Genomic DNA, 20,497 nt, shown 5'->3' with positions numbered 1-20,497 from the left:
GTAATCTTCTGCGAATTCCTCTACTTCTTTACAAAATTCTTCAAATGCAACCACGTCTTGATCAAAGTCTTCGACATCTTCTGCATTACTCAAGTCATAAGTTGGAGGTTGAGAGAAATCTACCTCCGCATCATCTTCGTATTCACTTGAGGAAGATTCTTCAATCTCAGAGAATTCACTTGCGGATGCAAGTTCATTACTAGGAGAACTTGACTTGAGACTATCATCCTCAAGGAAACTTACGTCTTGGGTTATTCCATCTAGTTCTTCATAAAATACCTGCTTTGGGGGTCGTGCACTATCCTCTTTAGCATCAATTGTAACGTCTTTGACGGAATTTTTCACAACTCTGGATTCCCATGGAGGTTCAGCATCTCCTAAATCTTCAATCAGTACTTCTTCTTCTTGGATAATTTGAGCTTCCTCCAATTGTTCCAGAACAAAGTTATGCTCATTACTGCCCACTGGGATTTCTAGTGTCTCCTTCATGCTACGTTTGTCATTAGATTCTCCACATAGGACCATTAGAGTTCCTTGAGTGTCTAAACATCTGGAAGATAATTGATGGATTGCTTGCTCCAGCTGATGAAGGGTTGTATGAAGTTGATCTACTGTTTCCTTGAGGTGAACCTGTGATTCTCGAGGTGATGGATTTAGACATGGTACATAGGGAAGTGGTGGTGTTTGGGAGTAATTGAATTGGAATTGGGGTAAATAAGGATCATATGGTGGTGAATGGTGAAAAGGAGCTTGTGAGTGTGGCGGTTCAAAGTTATGTTGAGAGGATGGTCTATAGGCACAGGGTGGGGCTTGTTGGTAGTTACAAGGTTGTCCACCATATCTATCAGCTTGGTATGCATTGTAGAATGGTCTTTGTCCATGATATCTTAGAGGGTGTTGTTGCCTAAAGGGTTGATCAAATCCTCTTGGCTCCATCCATCTTTGATTTCTCTGACCTTGATGCATGTTCCTGCTATAACCTCCGTTCCCTTCAACAATATTAGAACCAAACTCAAAGCGAGAGGGGTGAGAATTCATAGTAGCTAATGGAAATAAAAGGAGAAAACAAAAAACAAATAAACAAGTAAAAGAAAAATATTTACAATAACCAATAATAAGGCACACGTTTGCAGTTCCCCGGCAACGGCGCCATTTTGAAGAGAGGAACTTTTGTGTGGTCTAGAATTCAGAATAAATTTCCGTTGCAAGTATAGCTTCTAAACCAACAAAAGTCCTTTCTTACAAACGTTTTGGTTGTCACAAGTAACAAACCCCTAAATAAATTGATAATCGAAGTATTAAACCTCAGGGCGTCTTCTCAAGGAACTGCAAGGAGGTATGTTCTTATTATTGGTTATGAGTTTTGTAAATTGGGGTTTTGAAAGTAAGGAACAAGTAATTTAAATGACAAATAAAATAAATAAATAACTGTAAAATAAACTCTTGGCAAGGTATGAGAATTTGGAAGTCCTATCCTAGTTATCCTTATCAATGGTGATGAGAATTGAGTTTTAATCCCACTTAGTTAGCCTTTACTAAAGCAAAGGAAGGTCAAGTGGATCAATTAGTTTGATCCTCAGGTCCTAGTCAATTCCTAAGAAAGGATTGGAGTTATTGAAGTTCAATTCAATTGGCAAAGACAACAATTATCAATCACGTTGAGTTTGACAACTCATGAGTTACCAATTAATTAACCAAGGCCAAAAGGGGAAAAGTAAACTTACTCGAATAAAAATGTCTTCAGATTGGAAGCAACAGTAACATAAATAAAAGAAAGCAATCATAAACTGAGATACCTCAAATAACATTAATTAAGAGAATCATATGTAACATGAAAGAGTTCATAATTCAAATTGACAAAGTAATTAAAAAGGAACATTGAACCTGATAAAAAGTTGGAATACTAACTTGAAATAATAAGAAATCCTAATCCTAAAACCTAAGAGAGAGGAGAGAACCTCTCCCTCTAAAAACTACATATAAACTATGAAAAGTGAATAATTGGAGATCTCCCTGTTAATGGATGCATTCCCCCACTTCATAACCTCTAATCTGTGCCTTCTGGACTTGGATCTGGGCCAAAAAGAGTTTCAGAAATCGCTGGGAGTGTTTTCTATAATTTCTAGTGTGTGGCGTCTGTCACGCGTCCGCGTGGGTCACGCGGTCGCGTCATCTGGAGTTTTTCTTATCACGCGTTCGCTTCAGTCATGCGTCCGCGTCATCTGTGTTTTGCTCATGGCGCGCGTCCGCGTCAGTCACGCATTCGCGTTGCTGCCTTTTCGCACTGGGCATGCGGCCGCGTCGTCCATGTGTTCGCGTCGCTGCCAGTTTCTTCAAAAACTCCATTTTGTGCTATCCTTCCATTTTTGTATGTTTCCTTTCCATCCTTTAAGTCATTCCTGCCTTAGAAGATCTGAAACTTCTCAACACACAAATCACGGCATTGAATGGAAATAAAAGGTAATTAAAATAAATAATTTCAAAGCATAGGAAACATGTATTTCACATATATCACATAATAAGGAAGGAAAAGTAAAACCATGCAATTTTCATGAATAAGTGGGTGAAGGATTGAATAAATCTCTTGAATTGAGCACAATATATAATAAAATATGGGTTTATCAACCTAGATTGACTAAACTAATCACCCACTAAAGTTGCCTGATCCATCAATCCCTGTGGGATCGACCTCACTCTAAGTGAGTTTTACTACTTGATGCGACCCGGTACACTTGCCGGTGAGTTTTAGGTATTAGAATTTCGGTTTCAACCTATCAGCATAAAGGCAGAATTTTGAGGGATCGTTAAAGGCATAACTGAAGTATTGTGGATAAGAAAATTGATGACCGAGATTGGGTTTCCACCACAATTGCCAAGCCAGTTGAAATGTGACAACAAAGCCGCAATCAGCATTTTAGAGAATCCCGTACAACATGATAGAACAAAACATGTTGAGGTGGATCGACACTTTATCAAAGAAAAAATTGAGAATAACATTATTGAGATTCCATTTGTGAGATCAGAAGATTAGCTGGCTGATATTCTTACTAAAGCAGTTTCAAGACAAACCCTTGTTAAAGTTCTAACCAAGCTGAGTATTGGTGATCCCACTACTCACCTTGAGGGGGAGTATTAGAATATCATAATTAGGGAACAAAATCAGGAAAATGTCAAAGAGGATTAGAAAAAACATCAATGTAATTTATTAGGATATTATTCCATAACGAGCGTACTCTTAGCGTACTCTTGGTCTATATATTGGTAAGAACCTTGTAATCACAGATGAAAAAATATGAATAATAAAAATAATACTTTTCTAAATAATTCTTCGTTTCTTTCCTAAACTCTTTATACCATGGTAACAGACAGTGCACGGTCACTACTAATCGGAGCTCTCGCACGAGGTGTACGTCATTTCCTCCCGATTGTCTGCATCACTACTTGAAGAAGTCTCGTCAGTGATGCGACGCTATTGCTGTCTCGCGCATGTCTCTTGCGGCGCCGCTTCTACTGTCTTGCCTCCCTCCTCCTGTGATGTCACTACTGTTGTCTCGCCTCCCTCCCTCTGCGGCGCCACTGCTGTGCAAAGAAGCCTCGTTAGTGATGCGACACTACTGCTGTCTCGCTCACGTCTCTCGCGATGCTGCTGCTGCTATCTCGCCTCCCTCCCCCTGTGATGCCGCTGCTGTTGTCTCGCCTCCCTCCCCCCGCGGCGCCGTTGCTGCAATCTCGCCCCATCACCCCACGGCGTTGCTGCTGTTGTCTCGCGCACGTCATGCCAAACGCCACCACAAGTCTTCTTCTTAGATGATTCTTTTAACTAGTTTTAGATGCTTTTTTCTAGATTTCAGACGATTCTTTTTACTAGTTTTAGATGATTCTTTTTACTATGTTTTAGATGTTTCTCTCTAAATTTCGGATGCTTCTTGATGCGCGATATTTTTTCGGTATAGAATTTTTCAATAGGATTATGTCGTGAGTATAGCCTAAACCAACAAGCTATAACGCATCAAACTTAGAAAATGTGTCACCACAATTCAAAATCAATAATCGGGAGTAGAATCCCGAGTCGTTCTCCCTAGGAATTTTCCTAAGATGCACATCATTGGTTAGGAGTTCTCTTAGTAGTTTGAAGTTGAATACAAGAAAAGTAAATGAACATGAATTAAAGCAATAAGCAATTAACAATTGAACTAAGTAAAACAAGAACTTAAGTTAGCAAGTGAATGATTATCAATCAATGTAAAATTCTTGGCTAGGGGTGAGAATTAGAATTTCTATCCTCATTGCCTCCCTCAATTGTGATAAGAATTGGTTATTGCTCCACTTAGTTAACCTCTAACTATGAAGGAAAGTCAAGTGGAGATAATTGGTGCACGAAATTGTAATCATCAATGGCGCCAACAACTTGGTACGCACAATTGTAATCTCAACTCTTTGTCACAACTCCGCACAACTAACCAGGAAGTGCACTGGGTCGTCCAAGTAATAAACCTTATGTGAGTAAGGGTCGATCCCACGAAGATTGTCGGCTTGAAGCAAGCTATGGTCATCTTGTAAATCTCAGTCAGGCAGATTCAAATGGTTATGGAGAATTGATAATTAAAAGATGAATAAAATATAAAATAAGATAGAGGTACTTATGTAATTCATTGGTGAGAATTTCAGATAAGCGCATGAAGATGCTTTGTTCTTCCTGAACTTCTGCTTTCCTATTATCTTTATCCAATCATTCATACTCCTTTCCATGGCAAGCTGTATGTTGGGTTTCACCGTTGTCAATGGCTACCTCCCGTCCTCTCAGTAAAAATGGTCCAAATGCGCTGTCACCACACGGCTAATCATCTGTCGGTTCTCGATCATATTGGAATAGGATCCATTGATCCTTTTGCGTCTGTCACTATGCCCAACACTCGCGAGTTTGAAGCTCGTCACAGTCATCCCTTCCCAGATCCTACTCAGAATACCACAAACAAGGTTTAGACTTTCTGGACCTCAGGAATGGCCGCCAATAGTTCTAGCCTATACCACGAAGGTTCTAATATGAAATTAGAAACCCAAGAGATACACATTGAAGCTTGTTTGCATGTAGAACGGAAGTGGTTGTCAAGAACGCGTTCATAGGTGAGAATGGTGATGAGTGTCACATAATCATCACATTCATCATGTTCTTGAGTGTGAATGAGTATCTTGGAGAAGAAATAGGCTTGAGTTGAATAGAAAAACAATAGTACTTTGCATTAATTCATGAGGAACACCAGAGCTCCACACCTTAATCTATGGGGTGTAGAAACTCCACCATTGAAAATACATAAGAACAAAAGGTCTAGGCATGGCCGTGAGGCCAGCCCCCAAAAAGTGATCAAGAGATCAAAAGATGAACTAAAGATTCCAAGATTAATAAAAATACAATAGTAAAAGGTCCCATTTATAGAAAACTAGTAACCTAGGATTTACAGAAATAAGTAAATGATGCAGAAATCCACTTCTGGGCCCACTCGGTGTGTGCTTGGTCTGAGCATTGAAGCTTTCACATGTAGATACTTTTCTTGGAGTTAAACGCCAGATTTGGTGCCAGTTTGGGCGTTTAACTCCAGCTTTTATGCCAGTTCTGGCGTTTTGACGCCAGAATTTTTATGCTGACTTAGAATGCCGGTTTGGACCATCAAATCTCGAGCAAAGTATGGACTATTATATATTTCTGAAAAGCCCAGGATGTCTACTTTCCAACGCAATTGAAAGCGCACAAATTGGGCTTCTGTAGCTCCCGAAAAGCTACTTCGAGTGCAAAGAGGTCAGAATCTAACAGCATCTGCAGTCCTTTTTCAGCCTCTGAATCAAATTTTTGCTCAGGTCCCTCAATTTCAGCCAGAAAATACCTGAAATCACAAAAAAATACACAAACTCATAGAAAAGTCCAGAAATGTGATTTTTATTTAAAAACTAATAAAATATACTAAAAATTAACTAAAACATACTAAAAACTACCTAAAAACAATGCCAAAAGGCGTATAAATTATCCGCTCATCACAACACCAAACTTAAATTGTTGCTTGTCCCCAAGCAACTAAAAACAAAGTAGGATAAAAAAGAGAATTCCAAAAATATTTATGAAGATCAGTCTAAATTAGATGAGCAGGGCTATTAGGTTTTTGCTTTTGAACAGTTTTGGCATCTCACTTTATCCTTTGAAGTTCAGAATGATTGGCATCTATAGGAACTCAGAATTCAGATAGTGTTATTGATTCTCCTAGTTCAGTATGTTGATTCTTGAATACAGTTACTTTATGAGTCTTGGCGGTGACCCTAAGCATTTTGTTTTCCAGTATTACCACCGGATACATAAATGCCACAGACACATAACTGGGTGAACCTTTTCAGATTGTAACTCAGCTTTGCTAGAGTCCCCAATTAGAGGTGTCCAGAGCTCTTAAGCACACTCTTTTTGCTTTGGACCACGACTTTAACCGCTCAGTCTCAAGCTTTTCACTTGACACCTTCACGCCACAAGCACATGGTTAGGGACAGCTTGGTTTAGCCGCTTAGGCCAGGATTTTATTCCTGTGGGCCCTTCTATCCACTGATGCTCAAAGCCTTGGATCCTTTTTATTTTACCATTGCCTTTTGGTTTAAAGGGCTATTGGCTTTTTCTACTTACTTTTTCTTTTTTTTCTTTTTCTTTTCTTCTTTTTTTTTCGCCATTTTTTTTCTTTTTTTCCGCAAGCTTTTCACTGCTTTTTCTTGCTTCAAGAATCAATTTTATGATTTTTCAGATTATCAATAACATTTCTCCTTTTTCATCATTCTTTCAAGACCCAACAATTTTAACATTAATAAACAACAAATTCAAAAATATGCACTGTTCAAGCATTCATTCAGAAAACAAAAAGTATTGCCACCACATCAAAATAATTAGACTTTTTTTTTAAATTCGAAATTCATGTACTTCTTTTTCTTTTGCAATTAAAAACATTTTTCATTTAAGAAAGGTGACGGATTCATAGGACATTCATAGCTTTAAGGCATAGACACTAGACACTAATGATCATGTAATAAAGACACAAACATAGATAGAACATAAAGCATAATTTTCGAAAAATAGAAAAATAAGAACAAGGAAATTAAAGAACGGGTCCACCTTAGTGATGGTGACTTGTTCTCCCTCTTGAAGATCTTATAAAGTGTTTGAGCTCCTCAATGTCTCTTCCTTGCCTTTGTTGCTCCTCCTTCATGACTCTTTGGTCTTCTCTAATTTCATGGAGGAGGATGGAATGCTCTTGGTGCTCCACCCTTAGTTGTCCCATATTGGAACTTAATTCTCCTAGGGAGGTGTTGATTTGCTCCCAATAGTTTTATGGAAGAAAATGCATCCCTTGAGGCATCTCAGGGATTTCATAATGAGAAATTTCCTCATGCTCTTGTCCATGAGTGGGCTCTCTTGTTTGCTCCATCCTTTTTTTAGTGATGGGCTTGTCCTCATCAATGAGGATGTCTTCCTCTATGTCAATTCCAGCTGAATTGCAGAGGTGACAAGTGAGATGAGGAAAGACTAACCTTGCCAAAGTAGAGGACTTGTCCGCCACCTTGTAGAGTTCTAGGGATATAACCTCATGAACTTTTACTTCCTCTCCAATCATGATGCTATGGATAATGATAGCTCGGTCTATAGTAACTTCAGACCGGTTGCTAGTGGGAATGATTGAGCGTTGGATGAACTCCAACCATCCCCTATCCACGGGCTTGAGGTCATGCCTTCTTAGTTGAACCGGCTTCCCTCTTGAATCTCTCTTCCATTGAGCGCCCTCTTCACAAATGTCTATGAGGACTTGGTCCAACCTTTGATCAAAGTTGACCCTTCTAGTGTAGGGGCGTGCATCTCCTTGCATCATGGGCAAGTTGAATGCCAACCATACATTTTTTGGACTGAAATCTAAGCATTTCCCCCGGACCATTGTAAGCCAATTCCTTGGGTCTGGGTTTACACTTTGATCATGGTTCTTGGTGATCCATGCATTGGCATAGAACTCTTGAACCATTAAGATCCCGACTTGTTGAATGGGGTTGGTGAGAGTTTTCCAACCTCTTCTTCGAATCTCATGTCGGATCTCCGGATATTCACCCTTTTTGAGCTTGAAAGGGACCTCGGGGATCACCTTCTTCTTGGCCACAACTTCATAGAAGTGGTCTTGATACACCCTTGAGATGAATCTCTCCATCTCTCATGACTCGAAGGTGGAAGCTTTTTCCTTTCCTTTCCTTTTTCTAGAGGTTTCTCCGGCCTTTGGTGCCATAAATGGTTATGAAAAAACAAAAAGGAACGCTTTTACCACACCAAACTTAGAAGGTTTGCTCGTCCTCGAGCAAAAGAAGAAAGAAAAGAGTAGAAGAAAAATAATTAGGGGAGATGTAGGGTGGTGGAAGTTTCGGCCAAGGGGGAGAAGTAGTGTTTGTGATATATGGAAATGAAGGATTGAAGATTAGTTTATATAGGAGTGGAGAGAGGGGTAGGGTTCGGCCATGTATGGGTGGGTTTGGGAGGAAAAGTGGTTTGAATTTGAATGGTGAGGCAGGTGGGGTTTTATGATGGATGGATGTGGATTGGTGAAGAGATTATGGAGAAGAGGGTATGATTTGATAGGTGAAGGGTTTTTTGGGGAAGAGGTATTGAGGTGATTGGTGAAGGGTATTTGGGGAAGGGTGTTATGGGAAGGTGTGAAGAAGAGAGAGAGAGAGATGAGGTATGTGGGGATCCTGTGGGGTCCACAAATCCTGAGGTGTCAAGAATTTCTCATTCCTGCACCATGTTGGCGTGTAAACGCCCCCTTGATTGCCAATCCTGGCGTTTAATGCTAGCTTTTCTCTGCTTTCTGGCGTTTAAACGCCAGCTTTTCTCCCTTTTCTGGCATTAAACGCCAGCTCTGTGCCCCTTTCTGGCGTTAAACGCCAGTCTGGTGCCCATTTCTGGCGTTAAACGCCCAGAATGGTGCCAGACTGGGCGTTTAACGCCCATTCTGCTACCCTTACTCGCGTTTAAACGCCAGTAAGCTTCTCCTCCAGGGTGTGCTATTTTTAATACTGTTTTTCATTCTGTTTTTGCTTTTTCAGTTGTTTTTGTGACTTCACATGATCATCAACCTATAAAAAACATAAAATAACAATGGAAAATAAAAATTTAACATAGATAAGTAAAGATTGGGTTGCCTCCCAACAAGCGCTTCTTTAATGTCAATAGCTTGACAGTGGGCTCTCATGGAGCTTCATAGATATTCAGAGCATGGTGATGGCCTCCCAACACCAAACTTAGAGTTTGAATGTGGGGGCTCTATTTGACTCTGCATTGAGAGAAGCTTTTCATACTTCTTCTCTATGGTTACAAAGGGAGATCCTTGAGCTTTAAACACAAGGGAGTCCTCATTCACTTGAAGGACCAATTCTCCTCTGTCAACATCAATCACAGCTTTTGCTGTGGCTAGGAAGGATCTGCCAAGGATGATGGATTCATCCATACACTTCCCAGTGTCTAGGATTATGAAATCAGTAGGGATGTAGTGGCCTTCAACCTTTACCAAGACATCCTCTACAAGTCCATAAGCCTGTTTCTTTGAATTGTCTGCCATCTCTAGTGAGATTCTTGTAGCTTGTACCTCAAGGATCCCTAGCTTCTCCATCACAGAGAGAGGCATGAGGTTTATACTTGACCCCAGGTCTATGGTACAAGGTATTGAGAATTTTTCAGGATCCTGTCTCTTCTGAGGTAATCTCTGCCTAGTCAAGTCATCCAGTTCTTTGGTGATCAAGGGGGGGTTCATCCTTCCAAGTCTCATTACCAAATAACTTGGCATTTAGCTTCATGATTGCCCCCAAGGTACTTAGCAACTTGCTCTTCAGTAACATCTTCATCCTCTTCAGAGGAAGAATACTCATCAGAGCTCATGAATGGCAGAAGTAAATTCAATGGAATCTCTATGGTCTCAGTATGAGCCTCAAATTTCCATGGTTCCTCATTAGGGAACTCCTTGGAGGCCAGTGGACGTCCATTGAGGTCTTCCTCAGTGGAAATCATTGCCTTTCTCTTCTATATTGCTTGGGAGAGTACTAGGAGGGAGTTTAGTAACTTTCTTACTCAGCTGAACCACTTGTGCCTCTAAATTTCTAATAGAGGACCTTGTTTCAGTCATGAAACTTAGAGTGGTCTTAGATAGATCAGAGACTACAGTTGCTAAGTCAGAGTGGCGCTGCTTAGAATTCTCTGTCTGTTGCTGAGAAGATGATGGAAAAGGCTTGCTATTGCTAAACCTATTTCTTCCACCATTACTGTTGTTGAAGCCTTGTTGAGGCCTCTGTTGGTCCTTCCATGAGAGATTTGGATGATTTCTCCATGAAGGATTATAGGTGTTTCCATAGGGTTCTCCCATGTAATTCACCTCTTCCATTGCTGGGTTCTCAGTATCATAAGCTTCTTCTTCAGATGAAGCTTCTTTGGTACTGCCTGTTGCTGCTTGCATGCCAGACAGACTCTGAGAGATCATATTGACTTGCTGAGTCAATATTTTGTTCTGAGCCAATATGGCATTCAGAGTATCAATCTCAAGAACTCCTTTCTTTTGATTTGTCCCATTTTTCACAGGATTCCTTTCAGAAGTCTACATAAATTGGTTATTTGTAACCATTTTAATGAGTACCTGAGCTTCTGCAAGCGTCTTCTTCAGATGAAGAGATCCTCCAGCAGAGCTGTCCAATGACATCTTGGACAGTTCAGACAGACCATTATAGAAAATACCTATGATGCTCTATTCTGAAAGCATGTCAGAAGGACACCTTCTGATCAATTGCTTGTATCTTTCCCAAGCTTCGTAGAGGGATTCACCTTCCTTTTGTCTGAAGGTCTGGACTTTCACTCTAAGCTTACTCAATTTTTGAGGTGGAAAGAATTTGGCCAGAAAAGCACTGACCAGCTTTTTCCAAGAGTTCAGGCTTTCCTTAGGTTGTGAATCCAACCATATTCTAGCTCTGTCTCTTACAGCAAAGGGAAAAAGCATAAGCCTGTAGACCTCGGGATCAACTCCATTGGTCTTGACAGTGTCACAAATTTGTAAAAATTCAGCCAAAAACTGATGAGGATCTTCCAATGGAAGTCCGTGAAACTTGCAATTCTGTTGCATTAGAAAAACATTGAGGCTTAAGCTCAAAGTTGTTTGCTCCAATGGCAGGGATAGAGATGCTTCTCCCATAGAAGTCGGGAGTAGGTGCAGTAAAGTCACCAAGCACCTTCCTTGTATTGTTGGCATTGTTGTTATTTTCGGCTGCCATGGCTTCTTCTTATTTGAAAATTTCTGTTAGGTCCTTTCCAGAGAGTTGGGCTTTAACTTCTCTTAGCTTTCTCTTCAAGGTTCTTTCAGGTTCAGGATCAGCTTCAACAAGAATGCCTTTGTCCTTGCTCATGCTCATATGAAAGAGAAGAGAAGAAAGTATAGAATCCTCTATGTCACAGTATAGAGATTCCTTGAGGAGTCAGAGGAAAAGAAGAATAGAAGGAGGAGGTAGAGAGGAGAGAATTCGAACGTATCAAGAGAGAGAGAGTTCGAATTGCACATTGAGGAGGAGTGTTAGTCCTTTAAATAGAAGGATGTGAGAAGGGGGGAAGAATTTTCGAAATTAATTTTAAAAAGATTTTGAAATAATTAAAAGAAATTTTGAAAAATTGGTTGATGATTTTTAAAAATTAAAATTGAGAAAGTAGTTAAGTGGTTTTGAAAAAAATTTTGAAATTAGGAATAAAAAAGATATAATTGAAAATTATTTTTAAAAAGATGTGGTTGAGAAGATATGATTGAGAAAATATGGTTTTAAAAAGATATGATTGACAAACAATTAAAAAGATTTGATTTTTAAAATTAATGTCTTGGCTAACAAGAAATTTAAAAGATATGATTCTAAAATTTAATTATTGAACCTTTCTTAGCAAGGAAGAAATTTTTGAATCAAATCACTAATTGTTAGCAAGGATTTTCGAAAATAGTAAAAAAAAATGGAAAGGATTTGATTTTGAAAAATTATGAAAATTTGAAAAAGATTTGAATTAAAACAAAATCTTTCCTCTTGTGCCCTCCTGGCGTTAAATGCCCAGAATGGTATCCATTCTGGCGTTTAACGCCCAAAATACTACCTTTTTGGGCGTTTAACGCTCAGCCAGGTACCCTGGCTGGCGTTTAAACGCCAGTTTTCCTTCCTCACTGGGCGTTTTGAATGCCCAACTTTTTCTGTGTAATTTCTCTGCTGAATGTTCTGAATCTTCAATTCTTTGTATTATTGACTTGAAAAGACATAATTTTGAAATTTTTTTTGAATTTTTAATGATGAGAAATAATCAAAATGCAACAAATCATGGAAAACTAAGATCAAACAAATAATGCATGTAAGACACCAAAATTAGAAATTTTCATATTAGAAATACTAACAAATTGAGAATGCATATGAGAAACAACAAAATACACAAAACAAGAGAATTTAAAGATCAGAGCAAGGAAATCATCAAGAACAACTTGAAGATTAATGAAGAACATAATGCATATATTCGAAAAATGCAAGAAGAATAAAGACATGCAATTGACACCAAACTTAAAAATTGACACTAGACTCAAACAAGAAACACAAAATTTTTGGTTTTATAATTTTATATATTTTTTGTATTTTTTTTCGAAAATTATTTTGAAAAAGAGAAAAATAATTAAACTCAAAATTTTTAATCGGAATTCTAGGAATCAAGCAATGTTAGTCTAAAGCTTCAGTCAAAAAAGATTAGACATGGCTAGCCAAGCTTCAGCAAGACATTACATACAACAGCCAAATTGATGGGAATAAACTAGCTCCTGTGATGATAAAAGCATCATCTGAAACTCTAGAATTCATTCTTAAAAGCTCTGAAAATAAAAATAAAATTACCTAATCTGAGCAACAAGATGAACCGTCAGTTGTCCAAACTCGAATAATCCCCGGCAACGGCACCATAAACTTGGTGCACGAAATTGTGATCATCAATGGCGCCAACAACTTGGTATGCACAATTATAATCTCAACTCTTTGTCACAACTCCGCACAACTAACCAGCAAGTGCACTGAGTCGTCCAAGTAATAAACCTTACGTGAGTAAGGGTCGATCCCACGGAGATTGTCGGCTTGAAGCAAGCTATGGTCATCTTGTAAATCTCAGTCATGCAGATTCAAATGGTTATGGAGAATTGATAATTAAAAGATGAATAAAATATAAAATAAGATAGAGGTACTTATGTAATTCATTGGTGAGAATTTCAGATAAGCGCATGAAGATGCTTTGTTCTTCCTGAACTTCTGCTTTCCTATTGTCTTCATCCAATCATTCATACTCTTTTCCTTGGCAAGCTGTATGTTGGGTTTCACCGTTGTCAATGGCTACCTCCCGTCCTCTCAGTGAAAATGGTCCAAATACGCTGTCACCGCACGGCTAATCATCTGTCGGTTCTCGATCATGTTGGAATAGGATCCAATGATCCTTTTGCGTCTATCACTACGCCCAACACTCACGAGTTTGAAGCTCGTCACAGTCATCCCTTCCCAGATCCTACTCGGAATACCACAGACAAGGTTTAGACTTTCCGGACCTCAGCAATGGCCGCCAATAGTTCTAGCCTATACCACGAAGGTTCTAATATGAAATTAGAAACCCAAGAGATACACATTCAAGCTTGTTTGCATGTAGAACGGAAGTGGTTGTCAGGCACGCGTTCATAGGTGAGAATGGTGATGAGTGTCACGTAATGATCACATTTATCATGTTCTTGAGTGCGAATGAATATCTTGGAGAAGAAATTGGCTTGAGTTGAATAGAAAAACAATAGTACTTTGCATTAATTTATGAGGAACAGCAGAGCTCCACACCTTAATCTATGGGGTGTAGAAACTCCACCATTGAAAACACATAAGAACAAAAGATCTAGGCATGGCCGTGAGGCCAGCCCCCAAAAAGTGATCAAGAGATCAAAAGATGAACTAAAGATTCCAAGATTGATGAAAATACAATAGTAAAAGGTCCTATTTATAGAAAACTAGTAACCTAGGGTTTACAGAAATAAGTAAATGATGCAGAAATCTACTTCCGGGCCCACTCAGTGTGTGCTTGGTCTGAGCATTGAAGCTTTCACATGTAGAGACTTTTCTTGGAGTTAAACGCCAGCTTTGGTGCCAGTTTGGGCGTTTAACTCCAGCTTTTATGCCAGTTCTGGCGTTTTGACGCCAGAATTTTTATGCTGACTTGGAACGCCGGTTTGGGCCATCAAATCTCGGGCAAAGTATGAACTATTATTTATTTCTAGAAAGTCCAGGATGTCTACTTTCCAACGCAATTGAGAACGCGCAAATTGGGCTTCTGTAGCTCCCGAAAATCTACTTTGAGTGCAGAGAGGTCAGAATCTAATAGCATCTGCAGTCCTTTTTCAGCCTCTGAATCATATTTTTGCTCAAGTCCCTCAATTTCAGCCAGAAAATATCTGAAATCACAAAAAAACACACAAACTCATAGCAAAGTCCAGAAATGTGATTTTTATTTAAAAACTAATAAAAATATACTAAAAATTAACTAAAACATACTAAAAACTACCTAAAAATAATGCCAAAAGCGTATAAATTATCCGCTCATCAATAATCAATTTGAGTCCACAAGTCCTAGTCAAATCCTAAAGAAAGACTAGAGTTAGTGCCATTCAAATCGATTAGCAATTTCCAATTATCAATCAACAAAAGGCTTTGACAATTCAAGTGTCTCCAATTACCCAACCCCCAAGCCAAGAGTAAAAATCTACTCCATAGCTATAGTTGACATTTTCTCAAACATTTGGTGAGCAATAATGAAAGACATTATGGAATTGAGAAGAGAATTTGAATTAAAGCTATCTACTACAAGTAATTAACAACAATCAAGCAATTAACAACAATGAACATGAAATTCCTCAATGCATTAATAGAAATCAATGTAAACAAGATCCAAATCCTAGATCCAAAATAAGTAGAGTAAGAAGAACACTATATAAGAGTAGGAGAATGAGATCTACAAATTGAAGCAATGTAAGACTGAAATTAAATTCATATCTAACCAAAGGATCCAAGTCAAATTGAAATTGAGAAAGCCAAAACCTAGTGAGAAGATAGAGTTTCTCTCTCTAGAACCATAATTCAAAAACTAGCTAGAAAATTGTCTAATGTGTGTATCCCCCTTTCCTCCTTGGTCCCTTTGGTCTTTTTTTTTCCAAAATTCAGCTCAAATTGGGCCTGGAGCTCCTCAGAAATCACCAGCCACGATTTCACTAATGAAGTCACGTGCCGAGCGTCAGGCGTACGCGTCGCCTGGGTTTTTGTGATCCAGGCATACGCGTCAAGCGTGCGTACGTGTCGATGAGTTTTTTTCCCAGCCACGCGGAGGCGTCAACTTTTGCGTGCCAATCCCAAACAAACTCCCACGTGCGCGCGTCGACCACGCGTGCACATCGATGCTAAAACTCCAAAGCTCCATTTTTCATACTTCTTCCACTTATGTATGCTTCCTTCCTCTCTTCTAGACCATTCTTGCCCCTATAAACTTTGAAATCACTCAGCAAACAGATCACGACTGTAACACCCTAATTACCCTAAACCTTACCTCTAGCCGTAAAGCAAAGGTTAATCAAAGGTTACGACAATCCTAAGGCTTATGTATATAGAAAGAATAATATATTCTAGAAGCCCAATGAAATATTAAAGCTCAAAGTCGCATAATCCGGAATTACATACGTGAAGCGTTCGCATAAGGTATCTAAACGCATTCGACACAAAAGGATACAAAACATAATATATACAATCTTGCAATAAAGCTCATTAAATACAAGGTATTAATTAATAGATTAACAAAGTATATATATATATATATATATATATATATATATATATATATATATATATATATATATATATATATATATATATATATATATATGCCACTGCCTGCAGAGTTTAGGCCGACTAGCCCAAACAAAAAGATATAGAGTCTTTGAGAATAAAATAGCTTATACAACCTATCTCTCATGTAAGCCTCTAAGGCCCTAAAGTCTAAAACAAAAAAGGTGAGAGAAAGTACTACAACAAAATAAAACAGAAATACACCAAGAAGAAACCATACTCCGCTCTGCCACCATGTCCGCAATTTCACCGAGGTGAATTACGACCTGCATATGAAAAACAACAACAAAGTATGGAATGAGAACCAGAGGTTCTCAGTATGGTAATAGTGCCCAATAATGTAAGATGTAAGGCTCCGGGACGCCGAAGGCAATCCTAGAACTTCACATTAAACCGATATTCATGCTTAGAGTAAAATAAAATAAATATAGAACTTACACCATAAACCGAGTTATCTAAACTTAGAGGAAATTCTAACTAGTACTAATCATACCGCTGTATCCCACAACCGTCGCCACCCTAACCTCCTTGCGATCCCATTGCCACCGCCTACCTAACTTCCTCAGCACCAGGTAAACACAGGTAACGCAAGCAAGGAAAACACATGTAGAATTCATATATATATAACAAGTAATTCAATAAGCAAGTAGGCACATTATACAATTAGGCAAACTCAAGTAATTCACAGCAAGCAAGCATATAGAAGATGCATATGATGAATGTCTGTCCTATTGGCTGTGATATCACATGTCGGTTATAATGCCAAACCCGACAGAAAATCCGGTCGACAACTCCCGGATTAGTCTCTCTATTGCGCATAAGGAGGAATAATTTCGAGGGATAAGTGCCCTACCACCTTCTTCTTTCAGAGGGAAACATTCCGAGGGAGTGTGCCCTACCACCTTTCTCTGGTTGTCGCATGATTCCGTGGGTTAGTGCCCTACCACCTTGCAATCAGATAGAAATTGCATTTTCAGGAGGAATAATTCTGAGGGATAAGTGTCCTACCACCTTCTCCTTTCAGAGGGAAACATTTTGAGGGAGCGTGTCCTACCACCTTCCTCTGGATGTTGACTGGCCTTTCCATGAGTATGCACCAGACAAGAAAGGCTAGATCCGCCGTGATGGACGACTTATGGGTGCTTGGAAGTAAGTAGTGAGATAAGATCTGGGCCCACACTCGAGCTTCCACAGTAAGGGAGCGTGGGTCAATGCACTTGGGTTGGAGTCTGAGTTTCCCTTGGGTCCAAAATGTCTTTGGTTGGGCAATGACCGAAAGGATCGAGTCCTAATCAAACTGAATTTCATTCCGCTGCCGTAGGACCTCTTGGTAACCATCCATCTCCACTAGTACCGGTAAAACATTAAGCACCCACTGAATAGCTTCCTCCAAAACCGAGACTTGCTTCCCGCGCACATAAACTGACTGAAGAGAAGGGGAGTGGTAATTGGAGTAGAACTCCACCACCCAAGAAAGGTTGGCCTCCTGTGGTCTCCGCATTAGAAATCTTCATTGCCACCGTTCAATGTAGGGTATCACATACTGAACAATGTGGTCCGAAGGGGCAAGTAGATGCTCAGAATGATAATTCCTCTCAACTATGGCGGGAAACATGAGCTCACAGAAGCGGTTGGAAAACCTTGTGGGTCCCTTGTAGGATTGTCCTTCTCTCATTCATCAATATAAACGGTTGTCTTTGCCTTCTTGGAAAGGGGTTTAGCTCCTAGTATAGGTTGCGCCTTGGCGGTGGATCTTTGGGGTGCCCTTTTTGTGGCCGGATTTTTCGACGCCTTCTCCTTGCCTTTTCTGGTGGCCATCCTGAAAAAAGAAGGGAAAGAGGAAACATTAAACCCAAAAAGTCAACACATAGAGAATAACATGCAAGTGAAAAGTAAATCCCAAAAGGAGTAGTGCGTCTTGAGGACATGACAGCTGCAACATGTGACAAGACAACAATATAATCATGGGACATATCACTAGCATGAGATACAAGAGTATGAGAAGCATGCAAGTATAAGGCATGAGGAGAATAAACCCAAGCATCAAGAATCATACAAGGCAGCACAAGCAAGAAGAATAATGAGCACAAGAGAGTCATGCACCTAGTCTAATTCCAAGACAATGAAGCACGGAATGGGATAAGTTGGAGTTAGAGAGGGCGGACTCACAAATTTTGCAATATGCTATAAGGAAGCAAGTCAAGGGTAATGAGCATAAGAAAAGTAAACATGAAGCATAGTAGGCTCAATGCACTTAAAGGAAAGGCAAGTGTATGAGAAAAAAGTACCAAGTTAAGAGCATAAAGTCAAATTGAACCAAAATGGTATAGGTGCCTTTCAACAAATACTTGGTGTGCAATATTCAAACAATGAGTAAGTAGGAAAAATTCAAACATGTAAAACCCCAAATGGAATACCAAACAACAAAACAACACCACATAGTCACAAAGGAATCAAGAGATATCAAAATGACCCATCAAAGCAAGAGAGAACTCAAAGTGCAACACCCATGGAAAATATGAAATGAAAGAAAGTAAACAAGCAATAATCAGTTAATAAAAATGCAACTAAGAATAAAAGAAAGAGAAAAACTAAATGCAACTAATAAGAGAAAACTTTAGAATAAGAGACAAAAAGGAAGAAGGAGTAAGAGTAAAACCTTGAGAAGAAGAAGAAAGCAAGGTGGAGTGTAGGTGAGAAATAGGAGAGGAGAGGGAAGGAAAAGAGAGGAGAGAGAAAATGTGGGACCGCCGGTGGAATGGCCAGAGATAAGGTGGTGGAAGATGGGAGAAGAGGGGAAGAAGTGATGGAAGAGGAAAGTGAAACAATGAGTTCAAAACAGGGTGCGCTGCATATCAGGTGCGTCAGGGGTGCGACGCGTGCACACCATCCACGCGTACGCGTGGGTGGTGGAAACAGAGAGTTGACGTGTAGGCGTCCCCCACGCATACGCGTGGAGTGCAGAAAAGAGAGAGGACGCGTACGCATCAAGTGACGCGCACGCATGGAATGAGTTGTGCCTCGGGCACAAAGTTGGCATGAAGTAGGCACAACTCTCTGGTTTTTGTACCAGAGATTCCAAAATTTGCAATCGACGCGTACGTGTCGCCCACGCTTGCGCGTGGGTTTGCGAAGTGACAAAGAACGCGTAAGCATCACCTACGCTTACGCGTGGGTTGCAGTTGTGCCACTGGCACAAAACGGGTACAAAGTAGGCACAACTCTTTGGTTTTAGTACCAGGAGTTGTGAAAACGCGTCGACGCGTACGCGTATAGCATGCTTGCGCGTCGATAGCTCCTTTTTTTTCATACACATGAGGAGGGGAATTATAGCACAAATTGGTAGTAATGCATGCTAAAAGGTTAAAAAACACCCAAAACTTCATGTAACACTCAACCTTAAGAATTTCTTCAACATCTCAATTCAATCAAACCACTGTTAATGAACTCCTCATGAGCAATTCAATAAAAATCAAACAAAACAAGCATACTTGAGCAAACTCACAAAATCAAGCAATCACAAAATTCACAAAGACTCAAAAAGCTATATTGAAGAAACTATGTACAAAGGAAGATCATACCATGGTGGGGTGTCTCCCACCTAGCACTTTTCTTTAACGTCCTTAAGTTGGACGATCATGAGCTCAAGTCTCTTTGCCTTTGGGTGCATCCTCAAGAAGGAACACCTCAACCTCTTTGTTGCTTTTCATCTTCTCTCCATGGTAAAGCTTCAGACGATGATCATTAACCTTGAGAATTGTGGGGCTTGAAGGGTGACTCAAATGGAAGACACCATATGGCTCAGCTTTCTCCACCCTATAAGGTCCTTCCCACCTTAATCTTAACTTGCCTGGCATCAACCTCAATCTTGAGTTATAGAGGAGGACTAGGTCCCCAGCCCTAAACTCTCTCCTTTTGATGTTTCTATCATGCACCGCTTTCATCCTCTCTTTGTAGAGCCTCGAATTCTCATAGGCTTCCAACTGAAGACACTCAAGCTCCACCAACTGTAACTTCCTTTCGATTCTGGCCCCCCCAAAACCTGAGTTGCATTCTTTTACGGTCCAATAAGCCTTATGCTCTACCTCCACCGAAAGATGGCAAGCCTTCCCATAGACCAACTGGAACGGGCTCATACCGATCGGCGTCTTGTAAGCCATCCAATAGGCCCAAAGCGCATCTCCAAGCTTAGAGCTCCAATCCCTCCTATGAGGCTTTACAATATTTTCCAATATGCGCTTGATTTTCCCGATTGGAGACTTCGGCTTGGCCATTTGTTTGGGAGTGATATGCCGTGGCCACCTTGTAAATGATACCATACTTCTTCATCAACCCTGTCATCCTTTTGTTGCAAAAATGAGAGCTTTGATCACTCACGATTGCTCGTGGTGATCCAAAGTGACAAATAATGTTATTCCAAACAAAAGAAAGAACCACATTAGCATCATCAGTTCGGGTGGGAATTACCTCCACGCACTTGGAAACATAGTCAACAGTTAGCAGAATATATATGAAACCATTAGAGTTTGGAAAT

The 20,497-nt window shown here is 39.8% G+C and overlaps 1 protein-coding gene across 1 annotated transcript; it reads right to left on the bottom strand.

The window, feature by feature from the left end:
- Window positions 1–19,607: 19,607 nt before the first annotated feature.
- LOC107605736 (uncharacterized) lies at window positions 19,608–20,237 on the bottom strand. Its single transcript, XM_016307709.1, has one exon. The coding sequence runs from the start codon at window positions 20,235–20,237 to the stop codon at window positions 19,608–19,610; it is 630 nt and encodes a 209-aa protein (XP_016163195.1).
- Window positions 20,238–20,497: the final 260 nt, after the last annotated feature.

This window comes from Arachis ipaensis, chromosome B1 (assembly GCF_059453495.1).
Source record: "Arachis ipaensis isolate K30076 ecotype BB chromosome B1, ASM5945349v1, whole genome shotgun sequence".
NCBI lineage: Eukaryota > Viridiplantae > Streptophyta > Magnoliopsida > Fabales > Fabaceae > Arachis > Arachis ipaensis.
Note: the sequence above shows the minus strand (reverse complement) of the source record. Positions and strands in the feature narration are given on the sequence as shown.

What these genes read in the sequence shown, in the direction of transcription:
- LOC107605736 (XM_016307709.1), bottom strand. Translation starts at nt 20,237, where the DNA reads ATGGCCAAGCCGAAGTCTCCAATCGGGAAAATCAAGCGCATATTGGAA.